The 22161-nt window shown below is 49.1% G+C and overlaps 1 protein-coding gene across 1 annotated transcript in view; it reads right to left on the reverse strand.

The window, feature by feature from the left end:
- Nucleotides 1-3152: 3152 nt before the first annotated feature.
- Nucleotides 3153-22161, reverse strand: part of LOC146338641 (actin-binding protein WASF3-like) — a 67814-nt gene continuing 48805 nt past the window's right edge. The window contains exons 3-9 of the mRNA XM_084813368.1: nt 20788-20922; nt 14356-14509; nt 13174-13291; nt 11498-11673; nt 10340-10603; nt 5611-5984; nt 3153-3310 (exon numbers count right to left, since the gene is read on the reverse strand). Of these exons, the coding sequence (XP_084669494.1) occupies nt 3153-3310; nt 5611-5984; nt 10340-10603; nt 11498-11673; nt 13174-13291; nt 14356-14509; nt 20788-20922 (1379 nt within the window). The remainder of the gene's footprint in view (nt 3311-5610; nt 5985-10339; nt 10604-11497; nt 11674-13173; nt 13292-14355; nt 14510-20787; nt 20923-22161) is intronic.

The raw sequence follows: 22161 nt of genomic DNA on the forward strand, positions 1-22161 counted from the left end.
TTCTACTGTGTTTTCATGGATACAATCACGGCGGAGAGATCAGTAAGGGAACTGAAGGAGTTTTTACTCACAGCTGTGAGAATCCTGGATCGAGGTAGCCCAAGTCCTCGACCGAGAAGAGCTGCCTTTTGCAATGCGGATAAATTGTGCCCATCAAGTCCTTTAAGATGCACACGTCTGAGGATGCTCGTGCACAAGGCTTCTTTTGAGGAGCAGATGCACATGTGCACATAACTGCTCCTTGAAGGGCATCTGTGGCCTGGGCTGAACCCATCTGCTAAAGGGAGGAAGTGAGAGTCCGCATGGGGAAGGAGGTGACCCATGTCATGGGAGAGGCTGCAGCACTGGGGGGCCACCTTCAAAGCTTCTGTACGTCCATCAATCTGACTGAAGCTGCTCTCCCCAACGAGGAAAAAGCAGCTGCTGCCCGACTTAGCAATGCACGGTGGCATTAAAGATGACCTGGATCTGGCACAGCTGCTCTTGCCCTTTCTGAGAATGAGGATTAGACTGCCTCTTCCTCCTCTCTGGGAGATAAGGAACAAGAAGCCCATTCTGCAAACCCCGGTGTGCTGGCAGTAGCTATTATTTATTTATTTATTGCATTTATATCCCACATTTTTTCGTCTTGCAAGGAACCCAAGGTGACTTACATAATCTTCCTCCTCCTCTCCATTTTATCCTCACAACAACGACCCTGTGAGGTAGGTTGGGCTGAGAGTCTGTGACTGGCCCAAAGTCACCCAGTGAGCTTCATGGCCAAGTGGGGACCAGAACCCGGATGTTCTGATTCCCAGTCCAACACTCTCACCACTACACCACACTAGCTATCAGTAGAGAGGATTCCATTCCCCTTTTTCAGCATATCAAAACAGACCAGGGAGGGCATCCAAATTTCCTTCAATAGGATCTTAACCCATGGCCCAGAACATAAGATAGTCATGTCAGACTTTCAGATGCAGGGGTTTCCCTTAAATCTGCAACTTTTACACGGCAACCCATGTTTTGAGGGTCTTTGGGCAATGAGAACTGCTCAGTTGCTCACTGACAGAGAAGGAAAACAGACTATTCATACCTCGCAGAAACTCTTTCATTTGCCCCTTTGTCACAATTTGAGGGCAGAAGGAATTGGCCCTGAAACAACATAGCCCCCATCCAGCTAAAGTTAGTCCTATGTGCAGTGTAATTCTATGCAGGTTGATTCCAAAGTAATCCCACTGTATCCAGTGGGGCTTACTCTCAGGATGGTGTGAAGGGGATTGCCGCCTAAATCCCACTGAAATGAAAGGAATAAGCTAGTCACACCTGCAACTAACTTCAGTCTTATCTGAGCCCCATGTTTTCCTGGGAAGCCATCTTAGGAGTAACCTTGAGATATGGCAGTCAGCACTCACTTTGGCTCTCTTCCCACGTACATGTATGATTATCTTTAAAAGATCAAGACTGCAAGTCCTATGCACACTTAATTGGGATTGAGTCCTATGGAACTCAGAGACCTCCCAACGAAACATGGCATTGGATATTGGCTGGGAATATGAGAATTTTGGCTTTTTTCCTTTGTTCTTTTCACATTTCTAGCTTGCAAGAATGTGCAAAACACTTTATGAGGGCCAGTAATTGAGAATTGGTTAATGTGGGTCTAGGAAAAATTCTTTATAATGAAATGTACACAATTAGTATGGTTCCGAGAAAGGAAAGAAGAGTGTTGATAAACTGTTCTGTTCTGTTAGCGATTGGAATCTTTTTATTGAAAATGGGAGCACACAGTTCAAATCAGAATTTTCCTAGTAGAATCTTGCTGGTTTTGATGGCTCTTATGTACTCTTATGTTGTTTTATTTTAATGTATAGTTCTTTGCAGTGTGTGTGTGTGTGTGTGTGTGTGTGTGTTTCTCCACTGCAACATCCTGAACTCTACATGCAGGAATAGAAAACAGATAAACTAGTCCAGGTGAGTTTGATCCCTACAATGCTTGAAACATTCATTCATGAAGCCACTTTGTCACATGTGTGAATTGGCCACGTAAGTGGGATAGATATATATACCCCTGTGTACAGAAAGTGGGTTTTGGTTTGTTTCAAAGTGCAGTCAAGAGGTCTTGTTATGCCTATTCATTACCAGAGGCTTCTAATTAGCAGTTCACACTTGAAGTCAATGGATCTTATATTCATGTAACTGGATCGGCTATTTGTGTATGCTCCGTTATGACTGCAGCTGCCTCTTGCATTGCTTGGCCTTACTTTGGAAACAAGAGCAGCTTGGGCTTGCTTTGTTTTGAGTTCTTCCCTCTGTATTCAGTCTCTACCCTGTTGGGTGACCATCATGATGCATGTGCTGGAGTGGCCTCTAGGCACATGAATGCTTATGCCCTAACTGTGCTAGTCTTTAAGGTGCTACAGAACTCTCTGTTGTTTTTGCTGCAGCAGACTAACACAACTCCCTCTCTGGAACTTGTCTCTCAAACGTTCAGCCAGCATCCTCCAACCATGTGTCCTCCACTGGCCACAATGGCTAGGGCTGGTGGGAGTTGTAGTCCAAGACATCTGGAGGCTATCAGGTTGGGGAAGGCTGCATTAAGCAATGGAGAAAACGTATGAGCCAGTGAACTGCATTCTTCTAACCTGTGAAACCACACTGCAGTATTTTACACAAGAAAGAAGACTTTCTCCCACTCATCCCAAGAGTATATATTTAGGTATAGAAAGTGCATCTGCTTAAAACATCAGCATTGTTTCTAATATTTGATTGCTCCCTAAATCTGCATGTTGTTATGGCTGAGACCATATCTTAAGCCATATTAAACCCACAACTGGGTGCTGTCGCTGCATTTGTTTCACTTTTCCAGCACATTCAAAGATTCAAATGTCATTTTCACACCTGGGGGGAAAATATCAGTGGCCAATTGGTGTCTGACCACTGATGCTTTTCGAAAGACAAGAGTCACTAATGCACACTCGCCCACAAAGAGGCCACCTTAAAAACAGTTTCAACAACGCAACATGGCACGAAAGCAAAGCTCCTGAACACGAGCTGCTGGCAAACCACAGCAATTTACCTGCAGGGGTGCCCAGTCACACACACCTGGCTGTGGAAAGGTGGCAAGAAGAACTTGGGAGACCCCCTCCACCCCAAGGCAATGCTCCGCCCCGTGCTCAATCTGACCACTCATTCTCATCCAGTTCAGAGTCGTCATCTGATTCGCTGTACTCGACTGCGATCCTGCGGGAGAGGATCGTGGCCACATCGTTGCCCACTGGCTCTTTCTTTGCCTCCTGCTCCCATTGTTCTTGTACCTTCCGGAGCTGAATGCCTGCATTGCAAAGGAAGAAGAAACATCTTTGAGTCAGCCTGAGCAAGCAACTCCCATCATCCTTCACCATGGGCTATGCTGGCTAAGGCTGATGAGAGTTCCAGTCCAGCCACATGTGGACGGCGACAAGTTGCCCACCCCCAACCTACAGACGCAGTTAAGGCAACAAATATTTTCCCTTTCCACGACTAGCCCAAATGGAAGTTGAATGCCACCAAATGCCAGTTCTGTGTTTGCAGATAAATTATGGTAGTCATCTGGAAATTAATGGACTTGCTGTTGGCCTATGAGAGATTTTTACCGGCCTTTCCCAATTTGGTGCCTCCTGATGTTTTGGACTACAACTCCCAGGATTCCTGACCATTGGCTATGTAGGCTGATGGGAGTTGAAGTTCAAAACATCTGGAGAGGAAAGCTGCTTGTATCAATGTCCTCTCCAACAGCATCAAGTTTAATCCCAGCTCTGCTTCTTTAAGGGCTCTTTTTAAAATATTTATTGGACACATTTGTATCCCACCTAGGGAGAAGGCTTACATAAGGTTGCCCCATTATTATTCATTCAACAACCCTCGGAGGCCATTTAATGATCACTTAAAAATATATATATATTTGCATTTATATAGCACTTCAGAAGTGCTGCAATTCTTGTGACCCTGAGGGTCAGCAATATTTTTTATATTGCACAAATGGAGTATCGAGGCTGCAAGATGGCGCCTTCCAGAAGTTAAGAGCTAAATGACATGCTGTGTAATTTAAATATTTACATGTGAACCACTTAGGGATTTTATTATATTTAGCGGTATATAAATATCGCAAAATAAATAAATACATAAATAATATGTAGCCTGTAGCTGAACCTCACCTTTTTTTCCCCTTGAAGTAAGCATGCAAGACCCTGATACGGATCAGAGCCCTGATCTGGACTGGGACCACCACATATGGATAGGGGAGGGGTAAGCCTTCGAACCCAGCCACTTCCCACCCCCCAAATTACACACAGGCACACATATGGGGGGGGGGGTGTTTAGCCCCTGTGTGTGTGTGACAGGTGGGGGACGGGGGGGCTAGGAAAAAAAGTCCATAAGTGCAAAAGAATTTCTCCCCCATCCCTCTTCCAAAGCCAGAAGGAAAGCTGGGGGTTGTCTGAGCTCTAGGTGGCAAAGTGTTAAGAACATAAGAGGAGCCCTGCTGGATCAGACCAAGGTCCATCTAGTCCAGCATTCTGTTCACACAGTGGCCAACCAGATGCCTGTGGGAAACCCTCAGGCAGGACAGGAGTGCAACAGCACCCTCCCGCCCAGGTCTCCCCAGAGAAAGGAATGCCTTCTGCTGACACTCCATTTTCCAATGTGGTAGTCCTGGGAGCATCCCGTCGGTTGGCCATTGTTCAAAACTGGACAAAGTGGACACTTGGGTTCCTCCTATGTTTCAGCGCATCTTAAGATCAGAAGAGCCCTGCTGGATCAGACCAAGGGTCCATCTAGTCCAGCATTCTGTTCACACGGTGGCCAGCCAGAGATGCCGGTGGGAAGCTCACAAGCTGGACAAGAGTGCATCAGCACCCTCCGGCCCATGTTCCCCAGCAACCGGTGCACATAGGCATCCTGCCTCTGATGCTGGAGGCGGTTCTCAGCTCCTCTGCTGCTGATAACTTACATGGCCCATCTCTAGCCTTCCTCTCCAGCTGGGAGCCGCAGACAGGGACGGGGATCTGCCCCACAGCTGCAGTGTCCCTCCCTATGCTCAGAGCAACTGTACAAGACGCTCCTTTCCCCCGCGCCAAGCTGCAGAGGAAGGTGAGGCTCCCCTTGGGGAGGGAACCGTGGACCACTGGCCAGGGTGCACAGGCCGCTTTCAGACCAACCGCTCCCCATCGCTCCCCCTCCGGGCCTTTTGATTCTGCGATCCCTTTCTGGCAGGGGTGGGCAGCTTGTGGGCCCTCCAGATGTTCTGACCTACCACTTGTGCTGGGCTTGGGCCGGGGGGACCCGGGTCCTGGTGGCCCACTCGGCCACGACGCTCATTGGGCGGCTTCGGGCCCGGCCCTGGCTCTCGCTTGACCTACCTCACAGGGTTGCGGTGAAGACAGAACGGAGAGGGGGAGGAGGGTCGCGCAGGCCGCCTCGGGCTCCGTGGCGGGCAGGGGGCACACGAACGCTACGCACGCCGGCGAAGGCGTGAACTCCCCGCGGGGCGAGGCGGCGCCAAGGCTCCGCCGCCGGGCGCCCCGGGAAGCCCGGCCGGCTCCGGCGCGCCCGAGACGCGGGCGCACGAGCGCGCGGCGGCCGGCGGACACTCACCCCTGCGGATGGCGGCCAGCAGGTCGCTCCGGGCGTCGCTCATGGGGATCGGCGGGGCCGGAGGCTTCCGCGGCTCGGCCGGGGGCGACGCCGAGCGCGCCGGCGAGGCGGCGCCCGTCGGGGGCCCGGGCGGCGGCGGCGGCGGCGCCACGGGGGGCCCCAGGGCGCCCGGCTGCGGAGGAGAGGCGGAGTAGGGGCAGGGGGGCGCCGGGGGCGGGGCGGGGGCGTGCGCCGCCGAGGCGGCCGCGCTGGGGGCCAGGGCGGGCGGCGCCGCGATGGGGCTGTCGAAGGCCGTCTGCGCAGAGGGGATGACCGGCGGCGGCGGCGGCGGCGCGGGCGGCGCGAAGTACTCGGCCATCGGCACCGGCTGGGCGCTGCAAGGAGAGAGCAGAGGAGAGGAGAGGAGAGGAGAGAGACCGCTTGAGACGGGCCCCGCGCCGGGCGAAGGCGAGGCGTCGTCTGCGGGCGCCGCGGCGCGGGGCTGCGAGCCGCGCGCCCGGCCCCGCTCCCAGGCTGCGGCGGACCCGCGGCTCCGGTCCGGGCGAGAAGCGACCCCAAGACCAGAGAGGGCCCGCACAGCGGAGAACTCTGCGCAGCCGGGTGGATCTGCGCCCACGCGAGGCAGTCCCACTTGTGGGGAGGAACAAGCCCACCTGGGGGGTCTCTTCTTTGTTTTTAGCAAATGCTTATATTTTATAAGCAAATTTTTAGCAAACGAAATTTCTAGCGAATTTTTAGCAAATGCTTACGCAGGGCGTAAGGAACTCCCCGCCACTAGAACTCTGCGTGCCACAAGCTGACCCTTTTCTGCTGCCACCAATTCTCTGTTCTGGAATTCCTATAGCATCCAGATATGTTGGGCAGAGCTCCCAGCCTTGTCCAGGAAGGGCTGCCCGCCAATGAACTCCTGGGCCAGGGGTGCAGAATGGCAGGCCTTGGGGCCAGATCAGGCCCTACACTGGCCCCACCCCTCTTTCCCCCAACCACTGATGGGCTGGTGGCTTCCTGGCTTTTGTGCAGCTTCAAAGGCTGAAATGCCTCTCCTAAAATGTGAGCTTTAAGCAGCAATATGCTATTTTTGGCCCCACCCCTTTTGCCTTTGGCCCCACCCATCACTGGAGCATCTCCAAAATGGAATTAAGTGCTCAGGCTGAAAAACCCTCTTTGACCCTGGCCTAGGCTAAGCCTGCACAGCTCACAAGCCACAGGCCACCATCCATCCAAAGTGACCTGCCAAGTCCTGGACAGACCTGGCCAAATAGCAAAGCCAGCAGGTTTACTGAGCAGCCAGAGAGTTAGTGGGCTGTGTTTGGCTTGGTTGCTCACAAGTTGTGCAGGCCTAGCTTATGCCGGCTTATGACTGGAGGCCAGTGCCATAGCAATGGAGTTTTCATCCATTGAGGAGGTCTGCCCCCCCCATGGCCACACTTCCCTCCACAGAAAAAATAAATAAAATAATTAAAAATGGCTACAGACAACCAAAAAGGTCAAAATTAGCTTGTATTAGCTTCTATTGCATGTCCCACTGAACTCGTCCTATTCCGCTGTGCCATGAATGCCATGAACCTGCATTTCTGGTTCTATAACATTCACATTTTTTTCAAGCGCAAGTTAATTCTATCCCATTTCCACACCAGTGTGTGAGTTTAAAAGTCCACATGAAAATTCATATGCCTTTTCGTGTGCATGAAAATCTGTATGCATTTTTGCATGCATTTTCCCTAATATGCAGTAATGGCAGTAATGCTACTGCCTGCCTTAATTCATGTTGCTCTTTATTTGCCGTCTGCAGGAGCTCAGAAGGCACTCAAACAGAATGTCTCGTATAAGATTAGTTTCCTACATGGTCACATGGTCACTTTCCTAATCTTGTGCGCAGTTTGCATGTGTGATTAACATGAATCTTTCTCTTTGGCTAACTTGTGATGTGGTGGAAAACTGGTGGTGACTTCCTGCTGTGTGCACACATGTGAAAGGCATAATATGTGATGAGTTACATGAAGTTCCTATACGGAATGACCAGCATCAAGGAAATATCACCCTGCAAGGTATACTTTTAACAGCTCTTTTGCAGGCTGCTGTCAATGGTCCTGAAGAAAGAAGACCTCTTTGGTTATTTCCACACTAGCCATTTAACCTGGAATTGCTATTCTTTGTTCACTCACATTTGGCAGAGAATCCAGACGACATCACTGGCAACCCATTCAATCTCAGCGTTTTCTGCATTGTCCTGTCTTTCTTTAGCCTCGATCTTGTGAAGATCGCTTTTTGTCTTAAAATGCAGTAGCAACACTTGTTTTGTGTGGGGTGGCAAAGCACTATTTATTTTATTTATTAATCAGATATTTATTGATTGATTGATTTGATTTGTACCCTGCCTTTCTACCAAGATTTGTACCCTGCCTTTCTACCAAGTACTTAAGGTGGCTTTATATACCACTTTCCACAAAGTTTAGAAGCAGTGAACAGTATCATACCATCAAAACAACAATAAAATATAACAAAACTACACAATAATAAACATTCTAATCAGTAATAAAACCGCACACTTTGCTGTGCACTACAGATAATGCTGGCTGGGTCACACTTCAGGGAAAGCCTGTGTGAAGAGATGTGTCTTGAGGAGATGTCTAAACATCAGAAATGTGGGGGCCTGTCTAATGACAGTTGGTAATGCATTTCAGAGGGTGGGTGCTGCGACACTAAACAGTCTACTGAGGTGAACCTCAGGAGCATGTGGAACCCTCAGGAGTGCTTGCTCTGATGATTGCAAAGACTGAGTAGGAACATAAGGATCAGGAGATACCTAAGAATATCCCTAAGATATTGAGGCTCTTCAGGTCTCCTGTGACTTTAATTTGAAGCTTCCTCCTGGTGGCTTCTGTTGCTGTAATTGCTTCCTGTTCAACAACACCAGGAATTAGTAAATTTCCGTGTGTGTGCATGCACACACGCGCACGCACACACACACACACACACTTTAGTCCCTGGTTTCCACACATTTTTTGCCTGTTTTTTTTTTTTTTTTGCCAAGTGGCATTCTTCCACAATAAAAAAGAAAGGTAAAATAATGGGAGGAAATCAATACCTGAACCTCTCTCAGGAAATGAACATTGGGTAATTAAGGGATCAATTAATCAGTCATGCCATGGCTACACTGAACAGGAATCCATTAGAGACAGAAGCCACAAAGAGGAAGCTTCTAGTTAAAAGTTGTAGGGAACCTTTGCTGAATGGGACGTACTTCTGAGTAAATATTATAAAAAATATAGTGGCCACAGGGGTAGGCATTGCTGGATAACAGAGCACTAAATTAAGTGCTGTGTGGAACCCCTGTTTTAATTCCACTTCCAGATGATTGCAGCAATGCAGTGCCTCAGCACCACTCAAGGGCCAATGTAGAAGCAGCCTTCACAAAACCTGAAGGGCCAAAAGCACATTAACAAAGGAGAGGGGAGAGGCTGCTCTCTCTATGGCAACTGCCTCCCCACAATAACAGCTTGCCTGCAGAGACTTGCCACGCAGTGAAACCTCCTGTCTCCACATCACTGCAAACCTATATTTCTGTGCATTTACTGTGAGTCCATCTCAGGATGGAAGGTCATGGAAGAGGGAGGAATGGCTCGCTGCATGGAGGCAGCTGTCAGAAAGGGGTGACAGGCCCTGACCTTTGTGAATATCAGCCCTTTAACCTTGATCCTCCAAGGACTAGCACATCCACTAATGTTTCCAGTGGTAATGCCTTTGCTTTCAAAGGAGAGAAAAAGTAAATTGGCACAGAAGCTCTTTCAAATGAACAAAGGCAGAGCAAATTCTGCCCACGGGCCTCCATGCAAAAGTGTGTTTGGGGTTGGGGAGAGAGAATTGCATGGAAATGGCAGGATTTGATCTCCAAGATTTGTTGGCATTAGTTGAATGGCAAAGGCTAGTAGCACCCAGGGCAGTGCCGAACAAAGGGAGACAGAGCTAGATAAGTAAAGGATGGAGGAGGGGGAGGAGGAGGAGGGGCAAAAATCGCTCAGTCTAATGGACAGACGTCAATGATCCTTTGTGGGCACTAGAAGGCTGACAGTACCCAGTCCAGTTTCAAAAGGTGTCAGTGCTTTCCCACATTAAGCAAGATGGGTGTGGACTTCACACAAGGCAGTCGTGGCGGTGTTTGCAGGAAGGGGGAAGGGGCCAAAGGCACAATGATGAAGATTCAGCTAAGTTCTCTTTCAGATGCCCTGGCAGGATTTTAAACATAGATGCTCACTTGTGTACGGCCATTCCTCTGCACAGTTGTATTCTAGTCTTCTGGTTTTACAGAATGACAACCTGTAAGCGTCTGTCATGCCACAAGGCAAACCGGAGTTGTCTCCCAACAAAGGTGGAATAAGAGGAATAACAATCTATTCCTCATATTCCCCAGGATTGACAAATACTACTCTGTTCCTACGAGTGAGCTGATCTCTGGATGGTATTTTCCAGTGGGGAAACCAAGGCACTGATGTCATACTAGACAGCAATGGCAACAAAAGGTGCTGCAATCGGGCTTGCCAACTCCTTGCCTACTTGTTGACCCACTTGTGTTAACACTTCTCTGCACCTTTCCTGCGCTAATACCAGGGACAGAGAATTTTGCTTTTCAACAGCCACCCACCTGGTATCTTTAGAAAATGCTAAGCTCTTTCTACTGAAGAGGAAAGTCACAGCTAGCAGAGGAAGGAAAGCAGGCAGGAGTCCATACCCATAATCCTTGACCATCTGAGGTCTCGGTCCATTTAGCATAGTCTCTGGCGGTTGTGGCACATGGGGCTGTTGGACCCGGTTGAGACTGTTCTGCCGGCTTCCTGCCGCTGAGGGCCTGTAGGCATGCTCCTGCACCTGGCTAGCCACCAGGACGACCTCTTTGTTGTCTGCTGACAGGTGTGAGGCTGGAGCTAAGATCTGCTGGGCAGGATGGTTAGGACTGGCCGGGTAGGAGTGGTCAGCTGCATCGGACGCGTAAGATCTGTCACACACAAAAACACCAAAAGATTGTATGCCTGGATGGCAGGGGTGGGTGGGAAGGACCAGGCTGAAGGGCGGGATTCGGTGGCACCTCTCAGCTGCTAGGATCAAGGTCTCGATGTGCAAGACACACGGCACAGGCATGGAACGAAAGGAATGCAGGCATGCAGCAAGCTGGGCCCAGGCGGGCCTGGCTTAGAGAGGCAGTGTGGCAGCTCCAGAGACCGGCCTTCTGCAGGGGCTGAAGTCCACCTAGCTCCGGTCCCAAACAGCCAGTAGAGGCTGGTGGCTCCCAAGTCAGCGGGGAGGTGGATCTGCTCTGGGTTTCAGTCAGAACTCTAAAGGAGCTATCCAAGGTGCAGAAGCACGTTGCATAGCTCCTTTAGAGTTCTGACTTAAACCTGGAGGGGATTCACAGCCCTACATCACTCCTTTAAGGTTCTGACTGAAACCTGGAGCAGATTCACTGCCCCACATAGGTCTTTTGGACTCCTGACAGAAACCCAGAGTGGATTCACTGCCCCACATAGCTCCTTTAGACTTCTGACTGGTTCTGACTGAAACCCGGAGCAGATTCACTGTGCCACTGACATGGGAGCCACCAGCTCCACTGCAAACAGCACACCTCTCTTCTCATCTCAGCATCACGCGAAGCCCATGCAGGGATGAGGCAGCACCTGAGCTACAAGCAGGGCAATTCCTTCCTTGGAAGAGTTTGCCAATGGCCTCGGTTTCCCTGAACCTGCCTCTAGCCAGGACAGAGCCCTTGTTGTCGTCAGCGACAAAAGGCATCCAGAAAAAATAAGTGAAAAACACACAGAACTGAAGCCAAAAAAACTCAACCAGCAAAAGAAAAGGAAAAGGTCAAGCAAAGCGTGTAATACATAAAACCTGCCTATTATCTGGGGATAGTGATCCTTCCGATGAAGCCATGTGATATGGGGATGGTGAGAACCTGTTATCGGGTCGGAATTCTTTATCATACGCCATCATGTTCCACTCCAGCCGTCGATTGCGAGCTTTGCGCACTTTCTTCACTTCCCGGGTTGAGTCCTCTACGAGTCGTTGCTCCTGGGGGAGCAAGGGGAGAAGCACCAACCATGTCAACCAGCTCCCTCCTGCTTATGTGAATTGTAACGTTTGGTTGGTCCACACATGCAGCGGAAAGAGAAAAAATGGATTGTACCACTTCAGAACTGCAGTCAGGGTAGGGGGAACATTTCTGAATCCTCTCCCATCTAAACATAAACTCCTTGCAAGTGAGAAAACTAGGAAGAAAGCTTCCAGCCCAACTCACTTCCCTATTCTGCTAGTTTTCTACTTGCAGGGAGTTATGTTTTGTTTTTGTTTTCATATTTGTGTGGATTCAAAAATGTGACCCTGAACTAGTTTCTATCCCTGCTGGTCATGATAACAACTTTGTAACTTAAGAAGTGATGCCTTGTTTGTTTGCTTATCCTCTCCTTTCCTGATCCTTTTCCCTTTTCTTTTGTATCTTTTGGATTGTATGGTACTGTCTTGTTTTTTAATTGATCTGTAAGCCACTCTGGAGCCTTTTTGGCTGAACTGCGGGGTAAATAACAACAACAAAAACATAGTTCTGCCTTGGAGTTTGAGTTGCCTTGGTATGGAAGCAGAGAGTTTGGGAAAGGGAATGCATCATTGGATATGTTAAAGAAACAGCCTTTTGAATATCTCAGGGCTGGGAATTCAAGGTAGTGGGGCTTTTCACATAACATGCTAATCCACACTCAATGGTTGTGTGTGGGTTGTTGTTGAACTGTGGGTTGTTTGTTGAACCATGGGGTAGCATGTTGTCTGAACCCAGGATATTTTCTGCAGGGTGGCTTGTTAACCACCCCGAACAACTCAACAACAAACCATGGGTTCTCAAGGTGGCTTGTCTGAGAAAAATAAGCCACACTGCATGGTTAACAAGCGACCCTGTGAAAAATGTCCTGAGTGCAGACAACACGCTAACCCACAGTTCAACAACAACCCACACTCAATCACTGAGTGTGGGTTAGCGTGTTGTACAAACCCAGTCACTTGGACACTGTCAGAAACAGGAAGCAAGTGGATCATGTACCGCTGCTATTCTCAGTCCTTTTGTTGGTAACCACCTGAGCCTCTGTAAGGTGGCTACTTGATCCTACCACCTGCTGGAGCCTCTGAACTCTCAATAACTGTTGGTAGTATCTGCATAGACAAGGACCTAGCAGTTCGTGCCCAAGAGGACTGAGCCCATCAGTATTTGCAATATCAGTAAATGTCCCTTGATAATAGGAAAGTGCAATGCATCAAAACTACCTCCCATTCTGCATTTTTAATAGTGTGATGCCAACAGCACACTCTAGATAGTACACATTAACTCTGCATTTCCAGGCATTAGGCTGTGACATCATATAGAAGTATATTGTTTTTAATTAACTGTGTAGGGCTTTTTTGCACTCAATTAAATATCAGGGTGCGTGTGAATGTTCTCCTTTTTCAACCATCTCTGCTTACATGACCTGTACAAATACTGCCAAAATTCCATATTCTGAAGATTCCCTTTCACCCCTGTTTTACCTTCTGCCGGCGTTTCTCTTTCCTCTTATCCTCGGTTGCCTGCAACATCTTCTCTTTCCACAAGTTGAAGAAATAGGAAGGATCAGTGTAGAATTTTAAACCGTCTTTCTTGTCATCTCTGAAATGAGCAAGTTGGTGGTGGGGGCAGTCAGGAGAGAGAGAGAGACTCAGTTGTTATCAGTGATTGTCAAGAATGTTATCAATAATCAAATCCACGGAAAACCAGTGTGGTGCAGTGGTTAGAAAGACTAAGACCAGGAAATCCTAGACTCACCGGGTGACCATGAACCAGCCAGATCTCAGCCTGACATACTTGATGGGATTTTAGTAAGGATAATGGGGGGAGGGGGCACTGTCCTGAGCTTGTTGGAGGAAGGGCAGGATAACAATGAACTGAAATAGAAACTTGCTTTACTAGATAGATACTTAGCATTTATCATATATATTTTATATCACCATGTATATTAAGGAACCCTAAGGTTTGCCAAAGTACAAACAAATCTTTAAGAAAAAGAACTGGGGGGGGGGGGGAGAACCCGCCAAAATCAGCCCAAGGAGGACATGTAATGCTGACCGACTGTTGAGGGCGGGGCACAGAAAACTGTGTGTTGGGCAGGAAATAGAATGGAATAACCTGAAAGAACATTGAACAGGAGCTCTCCACACTGCAACATTCTCTTGGAGGTCCCACTTGCAGAGTTTTATAATGTTCAAAGCTCTTCACATAAAGTAGGTTTGTATTATTATACCCATACTGCAGATGGGGGGGGGAGGCTTAGAGAGAGCAGCTCACCTAAGGCCAACTGAGTTGATGACAGGGACAGAGCGAGCAAGAGAGACTGACCTGGGCCCTTATCGATCCATAGCCTATATTCTCAAGATACGTATACACTGAATTTGTGCAATTACTGTTGAAGCTAGATTGTACGCTCCTTGAGAGCAGGGAACTGTCTATTCTTTGTGCATGAAACTCTGCTAAGTGCCATATGCCATTCTACTATAATAACTAACAGTAATCATCATTTTAAAATGCCCATGAGTAATTTGTTAGCAATACTACTGGGTTATATCCTTCTGAGACTTGAGGTCTATTAGAACTGAAAGATCGTTTGTTTCCATAAGTTAACCATTGGTTTACGGACAGAAAGTCAGTAGCAGAGTCCCTTTTGCTGAAGGCTGTACCTATATGGCGTGAGGATGTTGAGTGGCGGAGGTTTATCACAGCGCTGGTACATCTCCATCACAGGATTAGGAATGGAGTTGCGAGATACCACCTGCTGGTTCTGAATAGTAGAGCTCTTGAACGCTTTCCGCATATTGATATCCTGCAGCGAGACTGGAAAAACACAAGACAGAAACACACCATGGATGAGAGCAAACTTGGGAGCACTCATGATTTTCACACACAACACAGGCTTGGTTTCCTACAAGGCATGCTGGTTCAGTTGTCTGAATTATTTCCTTCCATGTTTATCCTGCCAGCTCAGGGCAGGTTACCATATAAACACTTTTTTATATAAAAATGCAGTAATTCTTTATAACCAATATTTAATTTAGATAAAACAAGGTTAAAAATCCTCAGCAGATTCCCATCTGTTCTGTGTGTGCCATCCACCTCAAAAACCCAAATGCCCAATCAGCTCCATCCACTGTCCCCCCTCACACAGACACATATGAGGCGCGTGGGGGGGGGGGGAGGTTCTCCTTGGCAACCTACAATACCAATTTATAATGCCACCCTCAGAGGTAGTTTGCAGCTACCTCAGCACTCAGGTTGCAACGCTATAATAGATTAATCAATCAACTGGTCTGCAAATTTTACCACTTTAAAACACTTTCTTTACAAGTTCTTATAACAATATGTCTGTCTGCCCCCCCGCCCTTTGCAGGTGGTAAAAAAGGGACTGGGTTTTTCCCCTTTGATTTTGTCTGTTTTCAGGAGGTGAAATGAGGCAATACTGGTGAAATATTGGTACTCTCCCATTGGCTGCCAACTGATGCCACAATTTTTTCCCTAGGATCCCACCCCAACTCCCAAAAATGCTATGTGGTTTTTTTAATTAAATTTCTTAATCGCCCATCTGGCCGGTCACCCAGCCATTCTGGGTGATGTACAACAGTACAATTTAAAACAGTAAAATTACACATTAAACATTATTTAAAAATACCCTAACCCACCCCAAATGCCTGTCTGAACAACCAAGTTTTCAGTGCGTGGCGGAAGCTCGTTAAAGAGGGGGCATGGCGGAGTTCCCTAGGGAGGGAGTTCCATAGAGTGGGGGCCACCACAGAGAAGGCCCTCCCCTCGTCTTCACCAGCCTAGCTGTCCTGGCTGATGGGACAGAGAGGAGGCCATCCGAGGCTGATCTCACTGAGTGGCCTGTCTGGTGTTGCTGGAGGTGCTCCTTGAGATAGGCTGGGCCGGAACTGTATAGGGTTTTAAAGGTCAAAACCAACAACTTGAATTTGGCCCGGGAAACAACTGGTAGCCAATGCAACTCCTTCAGCACCAAAGTGATGTGATCACGCTGGCAGCTGCCTTTAATCAGGCGAGCCACTGCAATCTGCACCAGCTGCAGCTTCCAAACAGTCTTCAAGGGTAACCCCACATAAAGTGCATTACAGTAGTCTAGACGAGAGGAGACCAGGACATGTACCACCGATGGGAGCAGATGGTCGGGAAGTTAGGGGCGCAGCTGCCGTATCAGATGGAGTTGACACTGGCTGACACCTGAGCCTCCATGGACAGCTGGGAGTCTAAAATGACCCCCAGGCTGTGCACCTGGTCCTTCAAGGGTAGCCATACCTCATTCAACACCATGCTATGTGAGGACATAGCATCATCACAGGGGCATGAAGGGTGGGTGCCAGCCAGCGCCCACTGGAAGACCACCATCCTCGCAGTCTGGCAGCAGCACCCAAAATGGAAGGTGGTTTCACAACTCACGGGTGTTCCACAGCTTGGACTAAAGAGAGTAGATCCATAGGACCAGCCCAGGAAGTAGTGATGACCACCAACCTGGATGGCTTTAAAAGGGATTAGACAAATCCATGGAGGACAAGGCCAGCTATTAGTCACGATGGCTATCTATTACTTCTAAATTCACTGGCACTATGCCAGTTGCTGGGGAACACAAGTGGGCAGCTGCTACTGCACTCATGTCCTGCTTGTGCTGGACAAGATGGACCCCTGGTCTGATGCAGCGGGGTGGTTCTTACGTTCTTAATGTGCCCCAGGTGAAGGGCAAGGTGGTGTCCCCTCCCATTCCCCCCTCAGAAGCCGAGTGGAAGGGCAACTGATCTTACTTCAGCACTGGTGACTGGATAGTGTCCTCCACACCTGAGGCATCAGGCTAATTAAGGGGGCCCAGGCCTAGTCTGGTGGCACACACAGCTCTGTTCTCCTAGCATCTGCCACCTGTGGTAGGTGCCTCACTCTGCCTAATAGGCCCTGAGGAGGAGGAGGAGGAGGAGGAGGAAGAGGAGGAGAAGGAAGAGGAGGAGGAGGAGGAGGAGGAGGAGGAGAAGAGGAGGAGAAGAGGAGGAGGAGGAGGAGGAGGAAGAAGAGGAGAAAGAGAAGGAAGAGGAGGCAGAGGAGGAGGAGGAAGAGGAGGAGGAGGAGGAGAAGGAAGAGGAGGAGGAGGAGAAGAGGAGGAGAAGGAGGCAGAACAGGAGGAAGAGGAGGAGGAAGAGGAGGAGGAGCAGGAGGAGGAAGAGGAGGAGGAAGAGAAGGAAGAGGAGGAGGAGGAGAAGGAAGAGGAGGAGGAGCAGGAGGAGGAGGAACAGGAGGAGAAAGAGGAGGAGGAGGAGGAGAAGGAAGAGGAGGAGGAGGAGAAGAGGAGGAGAAGGAGGCAGAACAGGAGGAGGAGGAAGAGGAGGAGGAAGAGGAGGAGGAGGAGGAGCAGGAGGAGGAAGAGGAGGAGGAGGAACAGGAGGAGGAACAGGAGGAGGAAGAGGAGGAGGAGGAGAAGGAAGAGGAGGAGGAAGAGAAGGAAGGGGAGGAGGAGAAGAGGAGGAGAAGGAGGCAGAACAGGAGGAGGAGGAAGAGGAGGAGGAAGAGGAGGAGGAGGAGAAGAGGAGGAGGAGGAGGCAGAACAGGAGGAGGAGGAAGAGGAGGAGGAGGAGCAGGAGGAGCAGGAGGAGGAAGAGGAGGAGGAGGAGGAGGAGAAGAGGAGGAGAAGAGGAGGAGGAGGAGGAACAGGAGGAACAGGAGGAAGAGGAACAGGAGGAGGAAGAGGAGGAGGAAGAGGAGGAACAGGAGGAGGAGGAACAGGAGGAGGAAGAGGAGGAGGAGGAAGAGGAGGAGGAGGAGAAGGAAGAGGAGGAGGAGGAGGAGGAGGAGGAGAAGGAAGAGGAGGAGGAGGAGAAGGAAGAGGAGGAGGAGGAGAAGGAAGAGGAGGAGGAGCAGGAGGAGGAACAGGAGGAGGAGGAGAAGGAAGAGGAGGAGGAGGAGAAGGAAGAGGAGGAGAAGGAAGAGGAGGAGGAGGAGAAGGAGGCAGAACAGGAGGAGGAGGAAGAGGAGAAGGAGGAGGAGCAGGAGCAGGAGGAGGAACAGGAGGAGGAGGAGGAGGAACAGGAGGAGGAAGAGGAGGAGGAGGAGAAGGAAGAGGAGGAGGAGGAGAAGGAAGAGGAGGAGGAGGAGAAGGAAGAGGAGGAGGAGCAGGAGGAGGAAGAGGAGGAGGAGGAGAAGGAAGAGGAGGAGGAGGAGAAGGAGGAGGAGGAGAAGGAAGAGGAGGAGGAGGAGAAGGAAGAGGAGGAGGAGCAGGAGGAGGAACAGGAGGAGGAGGAGGAGGAACAGGAGGAGGAAGAGGAGAGGAGGAGGAGGAGGAGAGGAGGAGGAGGAGGAGGCAGAACAGGAGGAGGAGGAGGCAGAACAGGAGGAGGAGGAAGAGGAGGAAGAGTAGGAGGAGGAGGAGGAAGAGGAGGAAGAGGAGGAGGAGGAGGAAGAGGAGGAGGAGGAAGAGGAGGAGGAGAAGGAGAAGGAAGAGGAGGAGGAGGAGGAGAGGAGGAGGAGGAGGCAGAACAGGAGGAGGAGGAAGAGGAGGAGGAAGAGGAGGAGGAGGAAGAGGAGGAAGAGGAGGAGGAGGAGGAAGAGGAGGAGGAAGAGAAGGAAGAGGAGGAGGAGAAGGAGGAGGAGAAGGAGGAGGAGCAGCAGGAGGAGGAGGAGGAGGAGGAAGAGGAGGAGGAGGAGGAGGAAGAGAAGGAAGAGGAGGAAGAGGAGGAAGAGGAAGAGGAGAAGAGGAGGAGGAGGAGGAAGAGGAGGAGGAAGAGAAGGAGGAGGAAAATGAGGAGGAGGAGGAGGAGGAAGAGGAGGAGGAGAAGAGGAGGAAGAGGAGGAGCAGGAGGAGGAGGCGCCGCCACAGCACACTTGCTTGGGTGGCAAACAAATGGACTGGTGTGCACTGTGTGAGGGAGTCAGAGAGAAAGAGAGAGCATTACGCAAGAGGCATCACGCGCATTTATTCGCAAGGATCCATTGCCCGTTATTTCGCTGCCGTGAAACAGCAGCTATAGGCAGGGCTGTTTAATCTGCCCATCTGTCATAAGTGCTCATCAAAAAAAATTCCCTTTCCCTCAGTCACGGCTCCCTGATTTTCCGTCAAGGTTAATCTTTTAGAGAGAGCTGATGAAGTAATTGCTTGTGATCGCAAACTGGAGAACTCTTTGCTCGTCCATGGAATGAATGGGGTGATTCAGGAGCGAGAGAATTTCCTGAAGAGTTTTCCTTACACTCTTTGGAAGAGGCTAAATGGGCATAACAAGTCTGGATCAAGAAACCTATGCCTGGGCTGTACCACTTTAGTCTTCAAGTGGGGGCTCCAACAACAGAATGCTCCTCCATACAAAAAACATTCCCTACCCACAGAACACTAGTATGTCAGGGAGAAGGCTGGGTAGGCCTCTGCTTTCCAACATGCTAGTTTTTTATGTGGAGGGATTTAATTTTATTCAATCATTCATACAGAGGATCATTCATTGAAGTGGTACAGTCCAGACTCAGGTGGATTGCCTCAGCAGAACTAGGCCAACGATCAGGCTTGTTTTGAGAAAAGTTGTCCAGTTGCTGAAGAAAAAACAGGACTGGCCTTCAGGGCTTATCCTTCACTCTCCAAATGGTTCACTTTCCATCCTTCACTCTCCTAGAAAGCCAAAGCTAATCCTGCACAGGCACAAATGTCATATCACCTCCCCTTTGACTGCACAAAATGGCGGCGGTGGCAGCAGGGGGGCGGGGACAGCATTGCAAGCAGAACTAGACACCAGGATTCAGAAGGACAGGGGCTGCCAGTTACAGACAGTTAACTGTTCTTCTGCTTCATCTCAACGTACATAGTATATTCCTCCCTCATGGTTCCCTCTTGTATGTGTGAGGGCTCGCCTCACTCATCAATGCCCTTCGAACCCCAAGGCTTGACTACTCGAAGGGGTTACACATGGGACTTCCTTTGATGATGGTCTGGAAGCTGAAGTTGGGCATAGGGGACACATCTCGCCAGTGCTGAAACATCTGCGTTTGTGCATGTATGTATGTGCGTGTGTTTGCATGCACAAGCATCTTGTGTGTGTGTGTGTGTGTGTGTGTGTGTGTGTAAAGGTGGTCACTGGGTAATACACTTTATGATCATGCCTTTTTGTAATTCCCAGGGAGGGTAGTGGGGGAGGGAGGTGAAGCATGCAAGGACATTAAAAAACCACCTTCTATAAGTCCCGGTGAAATCACCAGGACACATTTCTGAGCAGGGGAGGATAAGACTGGGCTGTTGAGAACACCAGGTCTCAATTCACAAACAATTCTCTTGGAGACCAAACATGCAGTTTCACAGCAGACGGTATTGGAATTCAAGGTCTTGTTCCTTTATCATGTGATACTGAAGGCAGGATGTTTTCCAAGCTTCCATTTGCAACTTCGTGAAGAAAAATCCTGTGCCTTGGTGAAAGACCATCCACAATAGCACGTTTGGGAAAAGGGGATGCCAGAAATCAGAACTCAATGTCGTAATGAAGTATGGTTATAAAAATCTAGTGCTTAAGAAATTAGTGTTTGTTTTCCTAGAATTTCCTTTTCCCTCCAGTGTGTTTTGCCTGTTGCACGGCTGGACTTTGCTTTAAGAGGTCACAAAGAGAAGCCTGAAAATGACACACCTTCAGTAGCACTTGTCAAAGGTCCTCCAACAGCAACTCTACCCTCTTGGACTAAACCAGGGGTGCAGTACCTCAGGGCCAGGGGTCAAATCCGGCCTTCTGGGGGTCCCGGTCTTGCCCTCTGGGGTTTCCCAGAAGGCCCTGCTCCTTCCACTGGCCCTGCCCCCCTCTCCCCCAACCACCAATCATTTGATGGTTTTCTGACTTTTGTGCAGTTTCTTCCCCCCAAGGCTTAGATAATGGCAACAAGAGCTTTAAGCTAAAAAAATGCTTGTATTCTTGGAATTTTGACTCCCTCCCCTTTTTTGCCTTTGGCCCTGCCCACCACTGGAATGTGGCCCCCGAGAGCTTATCCAAAATGGAATTTGGCCCTCGGACAGAAAGAGATTCTGCATCCTTGGATTAAATGTTCTCTCAGATAGCAAGATGGACAAAGAAAGGCCGTTGCCCCAAGGAGCTGCTACTGATTACCTTCTTCCACAGTGGAATCCAACTGAGTGACCTTGATCACCAGAAGATCTACTCGCTCCTGCAAGGAATTCATCCGCATGTAGAAACTATTGGCTTCGTTGAACAGTTCTCCAAAAATGTCTTCAGCATGTCTGCCTGAAAGAACACGAGACAAAAAGGGATGACCATTTCAGCAGGTCCACAGAGGTGGAGGTGGCTTTCAAGAAGGAGCCAGAGGAAAGTGAAGGATGTTCTCATGTTAAATAGAAGGCAGAAAAAGTCATGACTAACAAGTGAAGACTTCTTGCTCATTCCTGAAATGCATAATACTATTCTTCTGTACGATTCTGGCAGGCCTTTAATTTGCACCCAGCGGGAAGCATTTGTGCAAGAACATCAGAAGAGCCATGTTGGATCAGACCAAAGGCCTATCAAGTCCGGCGTTCTCTTTCCCACCATGGCCACCCAAATGCCTGTGAGAAGCCTTCAAGCAAGACAGGAGAGCAATGGCACCCTCTCGCCTGTGGTTCCCAGCAACCGATATTCAGAAGGGGGTAGCATATAGCCATCATATGAGAGCCAGTGTGGTGTAGTGGCGAGAGTGTTGGACTAGGAGTCAGGAGACCCAGGTTCTAGTCTCCACTCAGCCATGAAGCTCACTGGGTGACTTTGGGCCAGTCGCAGACTCTCAGCCCAGCCTACCTCACAGGGCTGTTGTTGTGAGGATAAAATGGAGAGGAGGAGGATTATGTACACCACCTTGGGTTCCTTGAGGAGGAAAAAAGGCAGGATATAAATGTAATAAATAAATAAAATAAATCATGCCTAGTGGCCATTGATAGCCGTAACCTCCATGAATTTGCCTCATTCCCTTTTAAAGCATGAACTAGTAGGAATCACCACATCTCAGTTCTACAGTGTGCTGTGCAAGTATTTCCTTTTGTCTGTCCTGTATCTCCTGCACTTCAGCTTCATTGGATGACCTCATGTTCTAGTATTTGGAGAGAGGGACAAAAAACTCTGTCCACTTCCTACATGCCATGCATAATTTTATAAACTTCAAATGTGTCTCCCCCTTTTTTTCTAGACTAAAAAGTCCCAAATGTTGTAACCTTTCCTTGCAGTAGGGTTGCTCCAGCCCCCTGATTATTTTGGTTTCTCTCGGCTGCACCTTCTCCTGCATTTCTCAGCCTAAGAGATTATTTAAACGTAACATGTATTTTGGCCTTGGAAACCACATCAACTTTCCCCTAGCTAGCTTTTTTAAAAAACATAATAATCTTAATTATATTATTATGCCAATGGGAGGTAAAAAATTGCCCAGTAGTTCCCTCTTTTTAGGAGGAGGTTATTATATGGATAAACCTGGTATTGGAATACTCTTTAATATTTACT

The sequence above is a fragment of the Heloderma suspectum genome, chromosome 9 (genome assembly GCF_057233095.1).
Source record: "Heloderma suspectum isolate Gila_16-S chromosome 9, 16-S_ref, whole genome shotgun sequence".
NCBI classification, from domain to species: domain Eukaryota; kingdom Metazoa; phylum Chordata; class Lepidosauria; order Squamata; family Helodermatidae; genus Heloderma; species Heloderma suspectum.